This window comes from Sporothrix schenckii (assembly GCF_000961545.1).
Source record: "Sporothrix schenckii 1099-18 chromosome Unknown Cont49, whole genome shotgun sequence".
Taxonomy (NCBI): Eukaryota; Fungi; Ascomycota; class Sordariomycetes; order Ophiostomatales; family Ophiostomataceae; genus Sporothrix; species Sporothrix schenckii.
In genome coordinates this window covers 639,665-661,907 of record NW_015971150.1, presented here as the reverse complement: position 1 = coordinate 661,907, position 22,243 = coordinate 639,665, and the positions used below count along the sequence as shown (strand labels likewise).

Sequence of the window (22,243 nt, the reverse complement as noted above, 5' to 3'; positions counted from 1 at the left end):
GACACCTGCTATCAAACACAACAGCACCTAGACGACAGAACACGACGACGATATACGGCGGCGGCGCGAGAACACGACTCCCACCTTTTGACGCCTTCTGACGCCACTTTGTGCATTCAGAGGCAATAAGCCGCTACTGTGGATGGGCTCGATTGCTGTTTGTTGCTGCGACGGGCGCTAGGCGTGAGCATCGCGCCTCTCGAAGCAACAGGTCTCCTTTTCCTCGACGTCCCCCTACTCGTCTGCGGTCGCTCCGAGCCCGGCCGCCAGCCTCGCTCTCGCCATGTGGCTAGACCGTCTAGGCCATGCCGGTGGTGGGGCCTCTCCGCAGAGCAATGGTAACCGATCCGGATCGCCCCTCCCGCGACGGCCATCGAGTGCGAGTCGAGGACCATACATGACATCACAACGGCCAGCCCGGGGCTCGTCGCTCTCGCTCGTCTCCAACGACTCGACAACCTCGCTGCTTGCCTCTCGGAGGCAGAACGGATCCTCTTTGAAGCAGTCCACATCGGCAAAGTCCGTGACGGGGGACCCCAGAGCGCAAGACACGGCAGCCCTCGCACTGTTAGGAAGGCTCATCGGCGCGTCTCCAAAGGACAGTGGAGTAGAAGACCCGGCGGAGAGCCAAGACGAAGTGATTATTACAGACGAGGACCTCGAGGCAGACTTTGACTTTTCTGGTTTGACGTTACGGGAAATTGCCTGGGAGGTCCCGGTGAAGCGCCGGGGAAGTCTGCAAGCATCTCGCACGTCCGAGGATTGTATGTGCAATTGCCCATCTTTTACTCGGTGCGGTGTCCTCTTAATATGTGCTAACGTTTCTGTACGATCATTAGTGGACAAAGACCAAGCGAAGCTCGAAGATTTACACAAGTCTATCCGCGCCTGCGACGAGATATTAAACTCCGTCGAGACCAATTTGACCAGCTTCCGAAACGACCTCGGCCTGGTGTCCGCCGACATTGAGAATCTGCAATCCCGGTCCACGGCGCTCAACGTTCGCCTTGAAAACCGAAAAGCAGTCGAAAAGGGTCTCTTCCCCGCAGTAGAGGACCTGAGCGTGTCACCCGACCTGGTTCACAAGATCGTGGACGGCCACATTGACGAACAGTGGGTCCAATGCCTTAAGGAAGTGGACAAGCGGACAGCGTCACTGCGCTCGTCTACGAACATTCAGCAACCGGGTGATAGGCAGCAGGGCTCAAATCTCATCAAGGCCGCCACAGATCTTTTACCGCTGTTGGACAAGCTGGTTCTCAAGGTAGGTCGCTGTAGCCCAATTTCTACCGAGAGACCCCTACATTTGCACTTAGTAACATCGCGCTCGCCAGGCCATCGAGCGAATTCGAGACTTTCTCGTGGCCCAGATCAAGGCGCTGCGGTCCCCTCACATCAATGCGCAAATCATCCAGCAGCAAAGCTTCATCAAGTTCAAAGACCTTTTCACCTTTCTGCATAAACACCACGCAGTCCTTGCCGACGAAATCTGCCTGGCATACATGAACACCATGAGGTGGTACTACAGCAACCAGTTCGCCCGGTACGCCAAATCGCTCGAGAAACTCAAGATGCACATATTGGATAAAAACGACGTTTTGGGCCACGACGACCATCTGTCACGGAGAAGCGCCGCCAAGGTGAGCGGCCCGCCACACGACGCTTTCAGCCTTGGCCGGCGCATCGATCTCCTCAAGGGCCCTAACCAGGTGGCCTTGTCCTCGTACATGGCCGAGGACGACAAGTCGACGCACTACCTCGAAGTGCCTTTCCGCCACTTCAACCTCGCGCTCGTCGACAATGCCACGGCCGAATACTCGTTTATGGCATCCTTTTTCTCACCTGCTCTGTCCTTCTCCACCATTGCGCGGCACTTTAACTACACCTTTGAGCCGACCTTCCAGCTCGGCCAGACGCTGACGCGTGGGCTCATCGGCGAGACATACGACTGCCTCGGCGTCTTGTTGTGCATCCGACTCAATCAGCACTTTGCCTTTGAGCTGCAGCGGCGCAAGATTCCAGCCGTCGACGGCTATAACAACGCTACCAACATGCTACTGTGGCCACGCTTCCAGGTGATTATGGACCATCACTGCGAGAGCATGCACAGCTTGGCCGGCAGCGGAAATAGCACAATCTTAGCGAGCGGCAATGCGGGCGGTGGTGGCAGCGCAGCTGCCGCCTCGGCCGCGCCACACGTCGTCACGCAGCGTTTTGGCCAGCTGCTGCACGGCATCCTGGCCCTGAGCACCGAGGCCGGCGACGACGAGCCCGTGGTGACGAGTATGCTGCGGCTGCGGAACGAGGTCGAAGCCTTCCTCACAAAGTACAGCCAGGTGTGCTTCGGCAAGGACAAGCGCCGGCGCGAGCGGTTCCTGTACAACAACTACTCGCTGGTGCTGACCATTGTCAGCGACGTGCACGGCGGCAAGCTTGCGGCCGAGCAGAAACAGCACATTGAAGCTCTCAAGATGGCGTTTCAAGAGGGGGCATGAATCTGGAGTTGGTGCTTTGCAGCATGTTTGGTTTATTTCTTTTGTCCAGTTAATTCATATGCGCTCTCGTTTCCTTTGCTTATTTTTTCTTGATGGGCATGTCTGATTTCCATTAGCGGTGTTTCTATATAAATACTTGGCGGTCTATAAAAATACACAACTGTATACTTTTTTTCCATCGTAGCCTCGCGAGACAGCCGTATCAATAAAACTTTCGTTAGCTGTGAGATTCAACAAACAGCACAAAGCTGAAGGAGTATAACGTTTGTTTATGTAGCAGCAACGGGATATATAATTGACAAAACAGGCGAACGTAAAAACAAAAGTAGGCACACTAGCCAATGTATATCCCGACGCGTGACAAAAGTGACGACACTTTTGCGACTGGGCCAGTGAGGAACGAGCTTCCCGCTCCAACACTGGCACCTGACCGGCGCAGGGCAACGGCAACAACACCCACGAGCACAGCAACACCGACAGCCCGCATGGGGCCTCTGTACTGCCACAGAATCTGCCGGACCCGCGCCACTTGCTGCCGCCGCCGTTCGGCTGTTTCCAGCTCGCGCACATGCTCGTAGAACAGCCGCTCGCCATCGGCTACTGTCAAGCCAGAGGCCAAGGGCTTGCCGGCGGCGCTTTCAGGTCTGCTCTTTGACTGTGCAGTCGCACGATCGTCCGCCGTCTTCAAAACAGAAGACGCAGCGATAGACCGCCACGCCGGCAGCGTATGCGCTGGGTAGTCGTTTGCAAGCTGCGCAGCATCGGCAATGAGATCGTCTAGCAGTGGAGACGATGCGCTGCCGCTCTCCTCACTAAAGTTTTCGTTATTGCCCCGGTCGCCGCCTGTCCGGCCCGGTAATTTGGACAGAATATGGTGGAGCATCTCTGGCTCGTTGGCCGGTGTGGCAAACAAGGCCTCGCGGTGTGCACGCACAATAGCCGCGAACAGATATAGCGAGAACGCAGGCGGGCGGGCCAGCAGCACGTCAAACAGGCGCGCAATGGCACCGAGAGATTGTACGTCGTGGGCGTACATGGTGAGGGTGCCGCTGAGAGCAAAAAAAGGCCGCGGGTGCTGTGCAAGTCGCAAATGGTTCCAGAGCGGCGGGTCGGCCATTCGTAGTATGTCCGGCAGCAACAGGAGCTGCTGGACGGCAGCATCAATGGTGGGCAACATAAAGTCGCGGATGCGCAGGACAGCCAGACGGGCAACGGTCGGCGTCCGCAAATGGGGAGGGAGTACCAGCAAGAAGACCTGGCAGATATCGTGGAAGCCTTGGAAGTAGCACAAGTAGGGGTACCGGCGCAAGACCTCGATAATCAGCGCTGACAAGGCCTTCTTTTGGCGAGCTTCCTCAGCGTCGTTGGCGTCTAGTTTCCATAGATTAATACGACTGGTCTGTCGCGAGAAAATCAGAATACAAGGCCAGGGAGGGGAAGGTCATACGCGTTGGGTAGTAAACAAAGGCACGGTTGACGTCCAACTGGACCTGTTCCTCGTCTCGATGAGGAGGGAGACTCTCCCAGGAGCCGCTGTCCTCTTCTTTCGGGATACCTGCTATAGCCGACGCCGCCTCCACGTCGGCATGACCGTCAGCGTCGAGAGGAATTCCTAGGAGTACCGGCCCTTTGAGGAGTTAGCAACCGACGAGTAGAAACACGTGGTGGAATTCCAACAATAGTATCCACTTACATGCTATTTGGCGTAACTCGTCTGTAAGAAAACCGCCCGCGGAGCCTGCCAATTTCTGAAGCTGGGCAAAGTCGCCAAGCACACAAGCATCACGGACTTCCTGCTTTTTTGCGGCCACGGTGGGATCGTCTTTCACCGGCATTTCAGTCTTTTCACTTCTGCTCACAGAGAGCGATGATGACTGCCGTGACGCCGTTACACGGCCACCATTTCGTTTTGGCGCTATTTTGGGGATGTCGTCATGTGTGTCGTTCTTCTCACCGAGGCCATTTTCGTGAAGGAGAAGGCTGCTTTGCTGTTGCTGTGACTTTTCTTCAAGTACCCCATTCAGAGAGGTATTCTCTATTTGCTGGCTATCGGAAGTGGCAGCCTTTTCTGTTGCAGAGCGAGCCGCCTCGGTGCTGCCGCCAGAGCCACCTTCTGCTGAAGCCATAACAGCCGTGTGTCTTGCGGTGCTTTTGTCGGCCCAGTCCTCAACGGTCGGAACTACCGCCCCTCACATTCCCTTCCGTTGAATCAACTAAGGGAAGTGGTTGGCGCTGCACGATGTCCTAATTCAGGACACTGTTCACGCTCTTTTTGGACTTTTTTTATCCCTGCCAGACGACGAAATGTTTGGGGGTTGAAGAGCAAACAGTGCTTAAAGAGACGGGGATCAGTGCGTCCGGCTTGGCTGTCCTGCAGGATGCACAACTGTCGTCGGCCTGGCCATCCAATGGACATATATGGATAGAATCGCTTGTGTGTCTGGAGGCGTCGTAAGATCTATGATGGTTGTACAAAAGGCACCATCCGGTTTGTGCCAAAGAAGAAGGCAGATCACCAATGTGATGACAAACGCCCCAACGTACGCCAAACAAAACTCAGATGCCGTTACGCAGAGAAGAACAAGCTCGTTAATTGACGGCGACCCGGTGATTGGCTTCGGAGGCTGCGCGTAACCGCGTCGGGGGGGAGTATTACTCCCGTAGATACTTGGCTCGAGACGAGCAGACGGACGAGAAGACGGACGTGCATGCAGCGTGCTGGTGCGTGTTTTTGTGTGCGGTCGAAGTCGGTCGACGCGTGCGGTCTGAAGGAGAGTGAAGCCATGACGTGTGGGTTTTCCAGAACCACTAAGGGATAGACGGTACAGACCGGACAGTGGACTGTGGGACTGTGGGTTGGTGTGGAATGGACAGGACAAGTGGCAGTGTGGGACCAGTTTGGTCCACTGCTAGCGATATTTGTGCACTGACCAACGTCAGGACGAGCTAACGATCGTTTCAGGGTTGCCTAAGCCTCTAAGAAGAGCCCTGGCTTGCCCCACTAGAGCTGTTTTACGACGTATTTGCACCAGATCCTGCACTACTAATTAGAGCTTTCGGAGGGAGCAGCTTGGTGACCACGAGCTTTAGTTTAGCGGCATAATACGTATTAGCTATCTTCAGTGCGCGGCAATACATCTGTAAATACGACGGCCGTAAGATACGAGATGCCTTGGGCAACAGCTCGCATCGCTTCGAACCTGATCGATCTTCAAGACCGAATCAGGTCTTCATGAAAGCAGATGCCAAGCCGTACAGCCAGGCTGTATGGTAAGATACGTCCAGATCTTGTCCGCCCTCCAGACCGATGTTCGAGCCACTTGTGTGATTCAGTACGCTCCACTGCCCTTAAAGTGAGGATCGCTGCAGCAGGTGCCACAGCGCCTGCGCACCATACACACAGCCCTGGCACAGGCCCAGACCAAACAGCCATGTGCCGACCTCTCAGTCGCATGAATGGATTGCCCAGTGCCAAACCCCTTGTCTGCTGCATGTTCCTTTCCGACCTTCTTTCCCCTCGCATCCGTCCCCCGCCGTCCGTACCTCCCCTCTGTTCGCAAACGCAGATGACAGATCAAATATGACTCGTCATCTGGGTCCCAACGGCGACACCCAGGTGTTAATATCAGTGCGGTGTTTCGTTCTGCTCTGGCGTTCCCCGACGTGTCTCTCTCTTTGTAACGTACGGCGTGCGGTCATGCTCTGCCGCATCTTATCACATCTCGCTCAACGTGCTGACATTGTTGTCGAGGATCGAGGATCGAGGACCATGCGGCTTCTCTTGTAGTCGGAAGACGGCCGGCCGATTGTCCATGGTCCCAAATCGTATTTGTTTCTTTCCCTTCGTATCCCCTTGTTCGCCTCGAGGCACCTTGGCGGCCAGCATCAATTTGGCAGATCCGAAAGGAGTTGGCCGTTTGCTGAAGAAACAAAAAGTCGAAAATGAGGTCCAAGGGCTAGGGCTGGTCGAAAATGCAGGGGTCTAGAGCGACCGATGAGGCGACACGGCTACATCCAGTCTAAAAACCCGCAACCGAGCGCGACGGGTCGCCTCGGTGGCCTGGAGAATGTGCAGGGCTGTACCGGCAGCCTTAGTGTGTGGTGTGAGAAACGAGAATTCGAGAAACAAGGACGGGGAATTTCATGGTCCGTAATATAGCAGGTCCTATTGCTCCCATTGTTCGAACCTATTGTCTCTTTTAGTTTCTGTTCTCCCTGCAGCAGAACCAAAGAGCCAAAGTACCAAAGAGTCCTTGTTTCTGGACCACAATCTGCATGCTCGGACGATGCAACCTAGCCGTTACGAATTGGAAACAAGTCTCGAGGCTACCATCGGCTATTGAGTCGTACGTCGTAGCCTTTGCGCCTGGCATATCGAATTCCTTCTTCAGTTTTCGGCACGTCTTTTGGTCGCAAAGGAGACAAACTCACACCTTAACCACTTGCCGGCCGCTATACAAGTGCTTGCTGAGGAGCTGGGGCAATGACCCGATGTCGTGTGCAAGAAAAGCAAAAGGATGATGTGTCAAGCAGGAAAGGGAGGTGGAAGCGTGCAGAGTCGTAGCACTGCGTAGAGCGGGGACGAGACGAAGTAGCCGAAGTAACTGGCGAACCGGTGGGTAGGGCAAAGCAACCAGAACGGGCAGTCTAAGCCAGCCCTCGTTACCTGGCATGTTGTCTTCCTTTCGTCCTGGCCTCTATATACGATGACCTGCACGCGCCACAAAGTATAGGCATGCACTCACTCACCCTGGTCCCTTGTCCACAGTCCATTGATTTATTTGGTTGAAACGGACTGTCCTCAGATGATTGCCCTTTATAAGACGTAGTGACGGAGAATGTCCGTGGTTTTTATTGTTCCTCAGGTGACGTAGGAGGGCGAAGGCTTGCCGTTTGGAAGACGACGCCTGGCCAATCCATGCTGAAGGTGTTTGTTTGCGCCGCGTGCAGAGCGGGACACATAACCAGAGCAAAGCTTGTTCCGTCAAAAGGGTGAGCAGCAAATGCAGGATGCTTGCGACATGTAAATGCGGGTAGTGGGCTGCGGATAGCGGAAGCAGCGTTCACAGCAAGCCGGCATAGAGATTCAGAACCGAGGAGGAAGGAGGGTAGACGAGGGTAGACGAGGGGCATATTTTGTCCCTCCTCTCTCCTCCATAGACTGATCCACAAAGTCCTCGACACAACACAGGGAAGAACGATGAGTTGATGTTAACAACACGAGAAACCAGGAAAGAACGACTGCGTTTCGAACGAACCAATTGTCAAGCCGCTTAGCTCAACCTAAGCTCCCCCGTTCCCCGCCATATGCGCCTTCCCTTTTCATGTACGGAGTAATTACTACTACTTATCCAACTTGTGAGATTTTGCCGTACTTGTCCGCCGCCTCTTTCACACACAAAGACTGGGCCATGTGCGCAGGGTCAAGCCCACACCAACGACCGACAATCCCTCCGCTCCTTCCACATCGTTGCTGCCTTACTTGCACCGAGTGCGCGACTTCCTTCCGCGCTCCTCGCATGCGCGTTTTACCGCTTTGCTCTTGGTTGGAACGACAACATCATCGCGCCTCGGCGTTTTCGAATGTTCCTGTGTGTGCCTGAGGGCAGCGAGAAGGAGCACTAGCCTGGCCCTTTCCTCGCCGCAGCCTTCACGGCAAGATCTGGCCGCATCGCGCTTTCCCACGACAAATATATGAGACACATCACGTAAAGGCACGACCGCATATATAGTCACGCATAGCGAGCGCCACTTGTAAGCTTCCTCCTTTCATCTTGACACCACGTCTACTTTGTCGGCTCGGCCTCCCTCTCTCCCTCTCCCTCTCTATTATTCCTCCTTTAATCTCCAACAAAGCGTCCATTAATCGTTGCCCTGCATCCGCTCATCGTTCATCTCCGGCCCAATTCCATCTCCAAATCTCGTCCGACAGTAGGCAGCTCCGGCATCTCCTTCGACGCATCCCCCATCACGATCAACAAACGCAGCACGCTCATCTCGCGCCAAGACTAGCTTCTCTACGCGAGATTGTGGTCCCCAGCGACCGAGACGTGCAGGGTCCCTGGTTGAAACCCCGGCGCGGCCTCGTCCTCCCACAGATCCCTTGTCTTGGGCTGTTCGGCTGCCGCTGTGCTTGTCTAGGTAGCTTCCGCCTCCGTTTGTTCACCGATCCCATCCCCTCGCCCCTCCATGGGCATACAGCGTGTCATTGCTACCCTCTTCCTCTTTCTTCTGTTGCCCTGCCGCTTCTACTGGTCCTCCTGTGCTCCGTACAGCTGTTGCCTTTCGTTGTGTATCTTCGATCTCTTTTGTCACCCCTTGTCCTCGTCTTCTTTTTTTTTTCCCGTTCCCACCTGGCCACTTCACCGTCACCTCCGTGCTCCCGGCTTCGTTGTATCTGGCCTGCCTAGTCTGCCTGGCCTGGCCTGCCTGGCCACGGACATGTATCGAGGCTGCCTTTGAGCCGTTTTCTGTTTCCTTAACATCCATGTTCGTTTCCTTTACGTCCATGTTGTCTTGTGTAACTTCTCTTCCACTTCTCCCAGAGCCCCGTCCGTCGTCTCGTCTTGCCCTCTACGACACCATCCTCCTGTTGTCCGTCTTTGTTTTATTTTGTCATCTCTCCAAAACTTTTACGGCTGCTGCAATTGCTACTTGTTGATATTCTTTGCTGTTAGCACTTCTACGCACAATTGTGCCGCTGGAGACCTCTCTCATCTCTCTCTACGAAGCCCCCCTCCCCCATACATGAGTCCTTGCGTATCCAGAAATCCCGCCCCTCTCTCGTTTATTTGCAGCTCTGCCGCCCATTGGCGAGGAGCTGCTTTGTAAGAGGGGCAGCAGCTCACTGTTCCTGGAAAACCTTGTGCGCTTTGAGTTTTTTTTCTCACTGTGTTTTACTCTTCACTTACCTGCCGTGTTGTTTTATGCACGTTACTTTCACTAATCATTCTTTTCAATCCATCCCTCCTTGCCCCCTTCAGTGCGTCCTTTCTTTCTCAGCCTATGCTCCAAGTGGTGGTAAAAACACGACCTTGACTCCCTGCTCTTAAACAAACACCTGCACAAAATGATGTGATATCGCAAGTGGATTGTTTTTATGTATATTTTTACCATGCTACTTAATGTCAAAGACGCACAACGTGGTCTAACTGTTACCTAGGCACCACATTGTCCTTCAGCCGGTCTCTCCACATGTCGGTCGACAGACGCTCATAGGTGCCACCCGCTCTTCAACCTCTTCTACCTATTTTCGGTTTACTGCCAGCAATACGGCTCTAGTTTGTTCCTACCCATATACCTGGTCTGCTGTCAAGACGTGCTCCGGCCTTGTCGTTAGGCCTCGGGGCATGAAACGGCGTGGAGGATGGCTTTCCAGACGGATGTTCTTCGCGATGGCGAGTGGGTTACGGAAACGGTCGCTATCAACGATATGCTCAAGGCAGGTACCAACAACAAACCCAGTGTACCGGAACAGCATATCGACCAACCCCCAACTATTGGCATTCTTACCAAAACCGTCATTGAGAGTCCTGTAGCACACTGGATGCTTCCTGTGCGGCTACGGTCTGCACAGCATATGGACGTTGCCGTTATTGGAGTAAGTTTCCGCGCATCTTCCGTTGCTTATCTACGTGCACCTAGTCGTTATCCTTGTCTAAATAATGGGTGGATCATTCACTTTTCCATTGCCAGCTCCTAACCTACTTCCAGGACCACTATGTGCAAATCAGTGAACTAGGACGAGATGGCCGGCTTCGCAACATTGTTCGCAAGACCGATTTTGGGTCCCGTATTCGAAATGCCAAGGTCATTGGTACATCCCCAGAGAGCGCCACTGACGATGAAAACGACGAGGTTCAGGTCCATATCAAGACTGAAATAGACGATTCCAAGCTGGACAATGATGACAACAACAGCACATCTGGCGATGAGGAAATGGGGGGCATGAAGCCACATCGGTCGACCGACAAGGCAGTCGGACTGAGTTTACCTCCACAACAACTTCTCGTCGTGCTCGAAAGCGGCGACTGTGTTTTCCTTTTCATCCACCCCCAAAGCGGCGACAACCCCATATTCGTGTCGACACATTGCCAGCCACTCAGTAACCGAATCGTGCAGCCCGGGTTCCACACATGCGTCGATCCCAGCTCTCGATACATGGCTGTTGCCTGCCCAGAAAACCTTTTCATTGTACACGAGCTGGAGTCCTCTCAAAAGCTCAACGACGCATACTCACGAAACAAACCATTGAAACCCATCAAATACTCCCGCCCCCGTGCCGTGCAGGGCGTCATACACAAGATGGAGTTCTTGTATCCACGTACCGAAGACGACTACCACATCATTCTCCTACTCATTATCGTCAACAATGGAAAGTCTCGGATGGTAACGTACGAATGGGAAGCTGGTGATAACCTAGCAGCTGTATTCAGGGACGAGAAGAGGGGGCACCCGCTCCCTCCACAACATCAGATGCCAATCTTGATCGTGCCTCTGACGCTTCACTCCGCTTTTTTTGCTATATCAGCACGTCATATTGGCGTTTGCAAGGATGCACTCAATCTCCCCACCGAGTTCGACGACTTTGCAATGGAAGTACACGAAACATCGCGATTTCACCATGGTCGCGGTATTCCCTATTGGGCAGCGTGGACGCGGCCATACCGGCTCCCCACATACAACACAACACGAGACAGCATCTACCTTGCACGGGAAGATGGCGTTGTCATGTTTTTGGATATCAACTCTGACAACATTCTCGGTGCGTCGGTGGAGATTGGAAAATTTGAGTGCAATATCGGCACAGCATTTTGCAGCTTGTTTGACGACTTCAATGATATTTTGATAATGGGCGGTGACTCCGGCCCGGGCACAATATGGCAGGTATGTTGCCAAACTTAGAGTGAGAAAAAAAGGGTCAGGCTAGTTGCCATGCTAACAGTGATCGGTGCAGATCCGACCTCGGCAGCCCAACATGCAGCTTGGGAAAATACCAAATTGGTCCCCAGTCGTTGATTTTGTGACCACCGACGAATTTGCCACGGTCAATGGGCTAGTTGGAGCCAAAGGAAACAAGATAGAGGCCAGGAGTCGCGACGCAAATAGACTGTCTGCTGCTCCTCACTTGTCAAGTCCAGACCGCATTTTCAGTACTTCTGGTCGTGGTGTTACAGGAGCCATCACCGAGTTTCGACACGGCTTACGCGCAGATTTGGGCCTTGAAGTCGACTATCCCGTACCTGTCAAAACGGCTTGGATATTTGCAACACGAACCGACGACTATGACATCGAGTTTCAAGTTTTAATCTCTTTGGTTGACAAGTCCGAGGTCTTCTATTTATCCGCCGATCTCGCCCAAGTTGGTATTCACGAAGAAGGGACCACGTTATACGACTTGGAATCCCGGACGCTGGTCGCAGCACAGTTGTCCGAAGACGTGATCGTGCAAGTGACGGAAAACTATGTTGTCTTTTCCGGCCCCAGCTCAAGGTAAGTTGACTACGGGGTGTACAACCCATTCAAAAGAACTTCTCTAACCTTGACTGGAAAAAAAAGCTCAAGACACCTGCACACCAACACCTTTCAGAAGCCACAAGTTACAGTCATAGATGCTTGCATATTTGGAGACCTTTTGGCTATCTCAACTCTAGTAGGGACTGTGTTTGCAGGACACCTACTGCAGCTCAAGCCGGACAAAACTGTTGTCATAGTGGAGACATTTGAATTACCGGGTGATGCTACCTGCCTCAGCTTGTCTTCATTCTTGGGGTCGCCATATATCGTCGTCGGTCTCATGGTCAATGGAAGTCCGTCAATTTTGATTTATCACGTCAAAGACGGCGAAAAATCGCAGTCGATGCTTATTGATCCAGGAAGCGGTAAGTTAATAATAACTAGTAGGAGCGCAGTCATTGTGCCTACGGACTATTACTTTGCTAACAACGACATAGATGAGTTTACTAAAATTTTGCATGGCCAATCCGATGGGGGGAATCCTCTGTTGAATCGACCTCTCGAATCAATCAGCAGTGTCGCCCTGCTGCCCCGACGTGAAAACGAAGCTGCAATCGTGTTTGGAACAAGAGCAGGCGATCTAGTGACCCTAATTCTTGATGAATCGGGGGTTTTCTCCGGAAATGTAGAAAGAATCGGCCCAAGTACGGTGCAAGTTGTCATCCTCGACGACGTTTACCTCGGAAAAGCAGTTCTGGCAACATGTGATGGCCGGATTTCTATGCATTACGGCTCCGGAGAGAAGGCGGCCACGTGCCGATCGACACACACAGTCTGGCCATTTGATGCCGCTGCCCTCAACAAGCCAGCACCACATATCAACAGCGTGACTGTGCTAACCGGCGGTCTGCCTGGCCGCCTAAACAAAACGCAACTTGTGCTTTCGTCAACAAAACAATTTATGCTGGCAGAACTGCACCCTCAGCCGGGGCCGGTTCAACGTAGCTTACCACTCAACGGCACGCCTGCCAAGGTGATCTACTCCCACACGCTTGGCTGCTTGGTTGTAGCAATCAAGGACCTTGAAAATCGGCCCACGCTCCAATTTATCGATCCCGACACTGGAGAAGACCAATCGATGCCGACCGACAAAAATGGCGAGGCCGTTGAGTTCGTATCCGGCCTTGGCAAATCAGGCGACCAGATACTGTCGCTAGGTGAGTGGAACTACGAACGGCAGGGAGACAAGTGGGTATTTTTGCTTGTTTGCACGAAGGGTGGGCGTTTCCTCATCCTTTCTACGACACGCACCATTGTCGACCAGCAACCAAAAGTCAAGTACTGGACGCGATACAAAAAGATCTTTGCCGAGCCCGTGCATTCTGTTGTCAGCCGAGGTGAGGATGTATTCTCCTGTGTGGGCTCGACGATTTACTGGGACAAATTGGATCTAGAGGTGAAGCGTCTAAGCACATGCGGGACGTTCGAGTTAAATTCATCTGCAACATCTCTCCGGATTGTCAATCACAAGCTCGTTGCAGTGACCGACGACGATGGCTCGGTCGAGATCATCGACATATCCGATGGCGCTCCAGGCGAGATGGCACTGTACCACGGAGACTCGGAGCAAAGGTCTGCAACCCACATGATTGAGATCGGCAGCAAGATATCAGGCAACGATCTTGATACGTCTCTACTTCTGGTGTGTGGTCGCGATGCGACGGCTTCCGGATTGTGGATCCCATGGCGGCAACCGGGGAAAGACTGCTCAGTGATTTTCGAAGCCGACTTGCCCGCGTCGGTGCGTAAACTTGTGCGTGGACGGACTCGTCCAAGCTGGCAGCAGGCTCGGCGCGAGGTGCAGTACGGTCTCGTCCCAAGTACGCCTGACGAAGCAGAAATCCTAGGTGTATGCCTCGATGGGTCTTTGCAACACTTTACGCTCCTTGACCTACCGATATGGCGCCTTCTACGACTTGTGCATGAATTCGCATTAAGCTCGCCAGTTCTCTTTCCTTTTACGTACGATGAAAACGACGAAGACGACGACTATGAAAACGATTCAAGAACAAGTGACAGTACAGTTATGCACATTGATGGAGATATGCTACAACGGTGCTTGGACAAACGAGCCCTCGAGCAGCTCTTCGCGAAGCCTTCACGCGCCGCCAAACTATATGCCGTACTTGAGAAGCTCGACAATGGTGTCTTAACGGCAGGCTTCGACCACCTGCAAGGACCTACCTTAAATGCAGGGACGCATTCTGAGGCGAATGGAACACACGAACCAGCTCTCGATGAGCGAACTCGCAGATGCATCAAGTTGCTCTACACTATTTTGGAGTACTATCTGCAACCGGCCATCTGAGGCATGACGCCGACACTGCGTGCGCAAAGTATACATGACTACCATACTCGTACTTCGGCGTCTCCACATGCTCATCACCTCTTGTCGGTTATTGTTGTTTTGTCCCTGTTCCGTCATCTTCGTATGATTTGTTCACGATCTTTGCTTGTTCGGATTTCTTTTGTTCTAGGCGCATTACTACGACATTTGGGTCCCGGATTTAACTTTACAGAAGTGCGGATTCTTAGAGGCGGATGGTAGGCTGCAGATTATACGATAGTAGAAGGTTTTGGCTCGTTCGGTTTGATATTGTTGCAGTTGCTTGCTGGTTAGGAGGTGCATTTGTTGACCGTCCGGGTGGTGCGGCCTCATTTATAAAAGTAAACTACAGCAACAAACATAAGAAAATTTCAAGGCAAGGCCGAGTTAGGATGCATTTGGAGGACCGGGTTCTCTGTTGTGAAGCCCGTAAGCCAAGCCGTACTGTCGGGCTTAATAAAAATGCTTGAACACTGGCTGTGACGGTGACGTCGTGAGAGCTATGCAAAGCTTAAACCGCATGTGACAGTACAATTGACAGTAGGTTGAGTGATTCAGAAGAAATAAGGCAAGTATAGGTTTTAGTTTATATATATGTGTGTGTGTGTACCAGTCAAAGAAAACAAATTACTTCACACGAATTTTATTTTTTATTTTTTCTATTTGAAAAACTGTGTTCTAAATAGTTTCTATATTAATTCACATAAAATGGTCATCGTTGTCGTCGAACATCTACAAAATACTGCAGAGTCAGGGGTTCATTGTTGCCGTACAAAATCGATCTATGGTCTTTTCTCAAACGAGTATAATTAGTGGGGCCGCCGTATTGGGCTAGATGGGCGCTGCAGCAGTGGCGCATATCAGTGTCAGTGAATTGCCCCTCATGCGCTGGCCAGGCCAGGTAAGTTGCGCAAGTGTCATCCGTCTTGCCTTCCCCGCACACACGCGCTGAAATACTGCAAAAAGATATGTTCTTGCCTACCGGACTTAATTTTTTGCCCACCCGCGCCTACCTTTCTTAGGCTGGGTAGCCATTAACTTAGACTTAGTTTCGCCCTGGCTATTTTTTTTCTGCCGTTTTCAGAAATCCTCAACACTTTGTTCTCGCCAACAGCCTCTGTCGATATCTTGTTACGACAACAAACAAGAACGAACAACTGCACTTATCTTGTATACGAGATAGTGCTGACAACCGACGGAACGCGTCACATACCATACCGGCCCCCACATCCCCTCTCCCCCTCCCTTTTCCACGTGGTACTACGAATCTGCCACGATGCCGCCGAAGAAGAAGGGAGGCAAGAAGGCCAACGACGATTGGGAAGCCGAACTCGGCGAGAGCATCGCACCCGTGTCTACGGCCCCGCCCGCCGACGGTGACGCCAAGAATGACGACGACGACGAAGGCGGCGGCGGCGGCGGCGGCCTGATGGCCGTGCTGCGCAAGAACAAGGAGAAGCGCAAGAAGAAGGGCCTCTCCGAGGAGTTTGAGGATCCCAACGCCACGAACGGCAATGGCGATGCCTCAGCTGAGCCTGCTGCCGTGCTGGCCGACAAGGCGCCCGTTGAGGCCACCATGGACGACGAGTTTGCCCTCCCCGAGAAGAAAGGCAAGGGCGGCAAGGGCAAGCAGGCACCCGCAAAGGCCGAGCCTGCAGACGAGGATGACGACAACAGCGGCCGCATACTGACTAAGGCCGAGAAGGAAAAACTCAAGAAAGAACGCGAGAAGCAACGGAAGAAGGAGCAGGCCAGCAAAAAGAAGTCTGAGCCGGCAAAGGCACCAGCTAAGGCCGCACCCGCAGCTGCTGCCGCACCTGTTGCTGCTGCTGCTGCTGCTGCGGTTCCCGCCCCCGAACCTGCCGCGGCCGGTGGCAAGAAAAAGAAGATCCCTGCACACTTGCTCGCTATTCAGAAACAGCAGGAGGAGCTCCGTCTCCGCGCAGAAAAGGAGCAGCGTCTCTTGGAACAAGAGAAGGCCCGCATTGCGGAGCTCGAGCGGCAAGAGGCCGAAGAGGCGAAGCGCAAGGAAGAACAAAGAGCATTAAAGAAGCAAAAGGAGAAGGAGCGGATCGAGCAGCTCAAGAGGGAGGGCAAGTACCTTACCAAGGCACAGAAGGAGGCCAAGGCTCGCAACGAGCAGAAGCTCCAGCAGATGATGGCTGCGGGCATCAAGGTAGGCGGTCTGGATCAGACGGGCGCCGATGAGGACAAGAAGAAGTCGTCCACAGCGGACCGGAAGCGCAATGCCGGCCGCAAGGCCAAGGTTGACGAGGAGAAGGTCTTGGCCGAGGCTGCGGAGCGCGCACGCCTGAACGCCGAGAAGCTGGCCAAGGAGGCCGAGGAGCGCGAGAAGGCTGCCAAGAAGAAGGCCAAGGAGGAGGAAAGCAAGGCTGCCGCCACCGCCGAGAGCGATATTGACGATGACTGGGAGACTGCTGCCGCCGCTGCTTCCAAGACGGAGGATGTCAAGGACAGCTGGGACGCCGACTCGGATGAGGAAGACAAGAAGTCTCTGCCGGTCCGGCCAAAGAAGAAGAGCGGGGAGGGCGAGGACGACGACGACGACGACGACGACGACGAGAATGACGACGACGACGACAGCGATGAGGACAGCGAGGATGACAGCGACGAAGACACCAGCGAGGACGAGCAGGAATCGGCCGCCAAGGCTGCCGAGGCGCAGCGCAAGCGTGAGCTGGCCGAGCTGCGCGAGAAGGAGCACCAGGCCGCTCTGGCTGCACGGTCCAAAGACAACCTGCGGTCGCCCATTTGCTGTATCATGGGCCACGTTGACACAGGCAAGACCAAGCTGCTGGACAAGGTCCGCCAGACCAACGTCCAGGAAGGCGAAGCAGGTGGTATTACTCAGCAGATCGGTGCTACGTACTTCCCCATCGAGGCCATTCGACAAAAGACCCAGGTTGTCAACAAGGACAACTCGTTCGACTTCAAGGTCCCCGGTCTGCTTATCATCGACACCCCCGGTCACGAGTCGTTCTCCAACCTCCGTTCCCGTGGTTCGTCGCTGTGTAACATTGCTATCCTGGTCGTCGACATCATGCACGGTCTGGAGCCCCAGACGCTCGAGTCTATGCGCATGCTGCGTGACCGGAAAACGCCCTTTATTGTCGCCCTCAACAAGATCGATCGTCTCTATGGCTGGAAGAAGGTTGACAACAACGGCTTCCAGGACAGTCTGGCGCTGCAGAACCGAGGCGTCCAGAACGAGTTCGCCAAGCGCCTCGAGCAGACCAAGGTCGCCTTTGCCGAGCAGGGTTTCAACTCGGAGCTCTTCTACGACAACAAGCAAAAGTCCCGTGTCGTGTCGCTGGTGCCCACCTCCGCCCACACAGGCGAGGGTGTCCCTGACATGCTGAAGCTGCTCGTCCACTTGACCCAGGAACGTATGGCTGAATCGCTGATGTACCTGTCCGAGGTGCAGGCGACCGTGCTCGAAGTCAAGGCCATCGAGGGCTTCGGTATGACCATTGACGTCATCTTGTCGAACGGTATCCTGCGTGAGGGTGACCGCATTATATTGTGCGGTGTCGAGGGTGTTATCAAAACAAATATTAGAGCCCTGCTCACACCTGCACCAATGCGCGAGTTGCGTGTCCGGTCTGCCTACGTGCACAACAAGGAGGTTAAGGCCGCCATGGGTGTCAAGATTAGCGCGCCCGGCCTCGAGGGCGCTATTGCTGGTTCTCGGCTGTTGGTTGTCGGCAAGTACGACGACGAGGACGACCTTGAGGAGGAGGTCGAGTCCGATCTCGCCTCCGTCTTCAGCCGTGTTGAGAAGTCCGGTCGCGGTGTCAGTGTGCAGGCATCGACGCTGGGTTCGCTCGAGGCTCTGCTAGACTTTTTGAAGGACTGCAAGATCCCCGTCGCCAATGTCGGCATTGGCCCGGTCTACAAGCGTGATGTCATGCAGACCGGTATCATGCTGGAAAAGAGCCCCGACTACGCGGTCATGCTGTGTTTCGATGTCAAGGTCGACAAGGAGGCTGCCGCCTACGCCGAAGAGCAGGGGGTCAAGATCTTTACGGCCGACATTATCTACCACTTGTTTGACGCCTTCACCAAGCACATGGCCGTCCTGAGCGAGAAGAAGAAGGAGGAGTCCAAGATGCTAGCTGTCTTCCCTTGCGTGCTCAACACCGTCGCTGTCTTCAACAAGACGGCCCCTATTGTCGTGGGTGTCGATGTTGTCGAGGGCAACCTGCGCATCAACACGCCGTTGGCCGTCGTCAAGACCAACCCCAACACCAACCAGAAGGAGATTATCAGCGTCGGCAGAGTGTACGTTTGCCCTTTCAAACTCTTAACAGATGTTAAAGAAAAAAAAGCCATTCCCATACTAACTAAGCGTTTAGGACCTCCATTGAGCGCGAACACAAGCAAATCCAGATCTGCAAAAAGGGCCAACCGTCTGTGGCCGTTAAGATCGAGATGGGTGGCCACCAGCCAGCCTATGGCCGTCATCTGGAGGAGTCCGATACCCTCATCAGCCAGATTTCGCGTGCCAGTATCGACACACTGAAGGAGTTCTACCGTAGCGACGTCTCGGACGACGAGTGGAAGCTGCTGATCAAGCTGAAACCCGTCTTCAACGTGATCTAGGAACCGGAGCCAAGAAACGCATACTCTAGATGTCTTGTCCCTCTTTTCATATACATGTTGAATTCTCATGTGATTCATTTTGCCTCGGTTTTACGCTAAAATAAGAAGGTGGTTTTTCATGTACTTTATTCATTTTGGTTTTGTTTCTTTTTTGCTACCACATCTTGCGTTTTGTTTTGTCCTTCTAAAGAGAAAAGTTTACATTTAATTTTGGAAATAACATCAAATACAATAAATAAGACTTATGAGTAGCACAATTTTAGGTGACGAAGAATGCCGTGGTTGCAGAGAAGCGTTTAATTTTCTTGGCAATCCGTATTGTATCATGGAGTTCTGATTTTTATTTATTTATCAATGAAATGATGCCTATGGAGAGTCCTTCTAAAACAATTCTTGAAATTATCGCGAAACAGTGGTGCCCCTCGCTTGGCCATGGTTGATGTGACGATTGTATGTGTGACCGTCGTTGTTTAGTCAAAAATGTCCCAATACAATAAACACACTGTGAATAACTAAAAAAACAAACCTCATTTCAAATTTATCTCGCATGAAAACAACAGAAAATGAAGATGGAAAGCAATAATCCATAACAAAAAAAAAAAAAAAAAAAAAAACACAAAAGTCACTATCCTTCCCTTTGTTCCTTCATGATCTAAATCGGGTTTTTATCGTCAGAATTCTTTCTCGTTATCTACATTTCACCGTCTGCCATTCAGTCGACCTCCTCAATCGTGGGGTTCTTAGCCGGGTCGGCGTCGGTCATCTCGGCATCCGGGGCGTTGGGGTCACCGTTGGCCGCGTTATTAGCAATGGCAGCCTCCTCAGTCGCCTTCTTGGCGGCAGCCTTCTGGGCCAGCTCAGCAGCCAGCTTCTGGCGCTCAATCTCGTTCTGCTCCCACCAACGCTGGTGGATGGGACCGACAAGAGCGCTGATCTCCTCCTTCTTGGAGCGATAGATGGACATGGTGGTGTCGTAGCCATCATCCTCGAGCCAGTCCTGGGTGGCGGTCAGCTTGGCCAGGATCTTTTCCCGGTCGCTGTCGCTGGAGAACTTGACGTAGATGCCATCGTATTCCTCCTCGCCGGAGTCGCTCTTGGTGAGCTTGTCGCGGACGTCGTAGATGTAGGACTCGAGCGAGTTCTTCATCTCCTCTGTGTCGAAAACGAGCTTGTCGTTGGCAGTCATCTTGCCTTCCTTCTCCTTGGCATCCTCAACGGCGGGCTGCTCCAGAGCGTTGGCAGCCGAGACGACCGGCAGGTTGTCCTTACGGACCTGTTTGCGGACCTTGCGGGTCTTGGGCTTGACTTCCTCCGCAGGGGCGTCCGTGTCCATAGCTTCGCCTGTCGGAGCGGCAGCGTCGTCCGTCTTTGGCGGCTCCTCTTCTTTGATTTCCTCTTCGACCTCCTGGTCCTCGACAGAGTAGGCGCTGTCCAGATTTAGGACACCGTCAGGGTTGACGCGGGCACGCAGCTTGCAAGTCATATAGTCGTCGGGGCCACCAATTGTGGGCTTGACGCCTTTGACGGAGAAGCGGGCGATCCACGGCTTCATGCCAGCGGGGATGTCCTGCGGCTCGTAGTAGCGGGCCTCCAGGTCAAAAGGCCGTTTCCGGAAGAAGGTCAGGACCTTGGTGGAGGGCATGGCGTTACCCTTGCCAAAGACAACCAGGTTTGGCTCCTCGTCGGGAATATCGTTGGCCTTCTCCCAGGTGAACTCGATGGGGTAGGAGACAACATCGTGCACGGCGAACTCGCGCACGCGGAAGATGGGCGACTGCAGGGCGCTGGCGAAAGCACAACCCCGGGCAACGGCCTCGTCCTGGTTCAGGGTGAAGGACAGCGGCTTGCCGAAGAACTCCTGGATGCGCTCCTTGATGGCAGGGACACGGGCACCGCCACCAACGACCTCGACGATGTCAATGTCCTCCTTGGACAGGCCGGCGTCGGCCAGAGCCTGCATCAGGGGCACGGTGGTTCGGGACAGCAGAGGCTCAACCAGCGACTCGAAGTCGGCGCGGGACAGCGAAGTGGAGACGTCCTTGTCTTCCATCAGCATCTCAATGTTCAGGGGGGCGGTCTGGTTGGCGGAAAGAATCTTCTTGAGCTTCTCGGCGGCGACCAGGACACGAGCACGAGCACGAGCGTTCGTGTTGATGTCCACGGCCAGCTTGGGATTGGCGACGAACTCCCTCTGGAAGTGGTCGACAATGGCCTTGTCAAAGTCGCGGCCACCGTAGTGGCGGTCAAATGCAGTGCCCTTGACGGTGAGCTCGCCCTTGCGGAACTCGACGACCGAGGCGGTGAAGGTAGAGTGGCCGACATCGACGAACATGACGCGGCGGGGCTTCTCGTCACCGGTGGGCAGGTCAAGCTTGGTGATGCCGTAGCCAAGGGCGGCGGCAGTGGTGTCGTTCAGCAGGCGCTGCACCGACAGGTCAGCAATGTTGAGGGCTGTGATGAGGCTGCGGCGTTGACGGTCAGTGAACCAGGCAGGAACGCTCAAGACCAAGTTGGTGACAGGGACCTTGATCTCGTCGGCGGTCGACTGCTTGATCTTGCCAATGAACATGGCCAGCAGCTGTGTCGCAGAGAAGCGCTCCTTCTTGCCGAGGTACGAAACCTCAGCGCCGACCTCGCCATTGACGTCGATGAGCGGCGCAGAGATGTACTGCTGCTCGATCTGGATGTCGGCCTCCTTAAAGGAACGGCCGACAAGGCGCTTCAGAGAAGAGACGGTGTTCTTCAGGTTGGAGATCTCCTGTGTCTTGGCGGCCTCACCGAGGTAGCGGTTCTTGGGGCCGAAGCCGACGAGAGAACTAAAAGAAACATGTTAGACAGAGTCGGGACCGGAGGGGAATGCATCCCGAGTAGGGAAGTAAGCCAGGATGGGTATAGACTCACGGAGTCGCGCGGTTGGACACCTCGTTGGTGATCTACAGAAAGGGGACGGTCGTTAGCAAAGCTTGTTGGGCCGCGAAGCGAAAGTAGGGCGAGGGAACAGTCGGAGAAGCAGAGGCCAGGCGGCGACAGCGTTGTGACTGTGCCACAACGCTGGCTAGAAGCAAAAAGGAACGATCGAACCACAACGGGACAAGGCACGAATAACTTACCACGTCGACACCACGGTTGCGGGCCACGGCGACGACCGTGTTCATGGTGCCCAAATCAACACCTGTGACATTGTTAGTGGACCGCAATAGCAAACTGCCTCCCGGGAGCAGCGGAAGTGCGACAGGAATGCCGAGGCATGGCCTAGGCGTCAAAACTTACCGACAACACTCAT

The 22,243-nt window shown here is 53.8% G+C and overlaps 7 protein-coding genes across 7 annotated transcripts; 3 read left to right on the top strand and 4 right to left on the bottom strand.

The window, feature by feature from the left end:
- Nucleotides 1-283: 283 nt before the first annotated feature.
- SPSK_00449 (GARP complex subunit (Sac2)) lies at nucleotides 284-2,495 on the top strand (the record flags this gene model as incomplete). The annotated part of the gene is made up of 3 exons (XM_016727418.1): nucleotides 284-764; nucleotides 840-1,264; nucleotides 1,335-2,495. The coding sequence occupies 3 exons, from the start codon at nucleotides 284-286 to the stop codon at nucleotides 2,493-2,495; spliced, it is 2,067 nt and encodes a 688-aa protein (XP_016582752.1).
- A 334-nt stretch (nucleotides 2,496-2,829) lies between these two features.
- On the bottom strand, nucleotides 2,830-4,621 carry SPSK_10318 (tbc domain protein; the record flags this gene model as incomplete). The annotated part of the gene is made up of 3 exons (XM_016736783.1): nucleotides 2,830-3,866; nucleotides 3,943-4,122; nucleotides 4,189-4,621. The coding sequence occupies 3 exons, from the start codon at nucleotides 4,619-4,621 to the stop codon at nucleotides 2,830-2,832; spliced, it is 1,650 nt and encodes a 549-aa protein (XP_016582751.1).
- A 2,725-nt stretch (nucleotides 4,622-7,346) lies between these two features.
- On the bottom strand, nucleotides 7,347-7,628 carry SPSK_10331 (uncharacterized protein; the record flags this gene model as incomplete). The annotated part of the gene is made up of 1 exon (XM_016736792.1): nucleotides 7,347-7,628. The coding sequence occupies one exon, from the start codon at nucleotides 7,626-7,628 to the stop codon at nucleotides 7,347-7,349; it is 282 nt and encodes a 93-aa protein (XP_016582750.1).
- A 729-nt stretch (nucleotides 7,629-8,357) lies between these two features.
- Nucleotides 8,358-9,005, bottom strand: SPSK_00596 (uncharacterized protein; the record flags this gene model as incomplete). The annotated part of the gene is made up of 2 exons (XM_016727561.1): nucleotides 8,358-8,622; nucleotides 8,695-9,005. The coding sequence occupies 2 exons, from the start codon at nucleotides 9,003-9,005 to the stop codon at nucleotides 8,358-8,360; spliced, it is 576 nt and encodes a 191-aa protein (XP_016582749.1).
- An 856-nt stretch (nucleotides 9,006-9,861) lies between these two features.
- Nucleotides 9,862-14,319, top strand: SPSK_00376 (thermotolerance protein; the record flags this gene model as incomplete). Its single annotated transcript, XM_016727345.1, has 5 exons — nucleotides 9,862-10,095; nucleotides 10,209-11,381; nucleotides 11,452-11,987; nucleotides 12,054-12,376; nucleotides 12,407-14,319. The coding sequence occupies 5 exons, from the start codon at nucleotides 9,862-9,864 to the stop codon at nucleotides 14,317-14,319; spliced, it is 4,179 nt and encodes a 1,392-aa protein (XP_016582748.1).
- Nucleotides 14,320-15,613: 1,294 nt separating this feature from the next.
- SPSK_00394 (translation initiation factor 5B) lies at nucleotides 15,614-18,960 on the top strand (the record flags this gene model as incomplete). The annotated part of the gene is made up of 2 exons (XM_016727363.1): nucleotides 15,614-18,639; nucleotides 18,714-18,960. 2 exons carry the CDS (start codon nucleotides 15,614-15,616, stop codon nucleotides 18,958-18,960), a joined length of 3,273 nt encoding a protein of 1,090 aa, XP_016582747.1.
- A 712-nt stretch (nucleotides 18,961-19,672) lies between these two features.
- SPSK_00430 (heat shock 70kDa protein 4) lies at nucleotides 19,673-22,243 on the bottom strand (the record flags this gene model as incomplete). The annotated part of the gene is made up of 4 exons (XM_016727399.1): nucleotides 19,673-21,776; nucleotides 21,862-21,893; nucleotides 22,071-22,132; nucleotides 22,231-22,243. The coding sequence occupies 4 exons, from the start codon at nucleotides 22,241-22,243 to the stop codon at nucleotides 19,673-19,675; spliced, it is 2,211 nt and encodes a 736-aa protein (XP_016582746.1).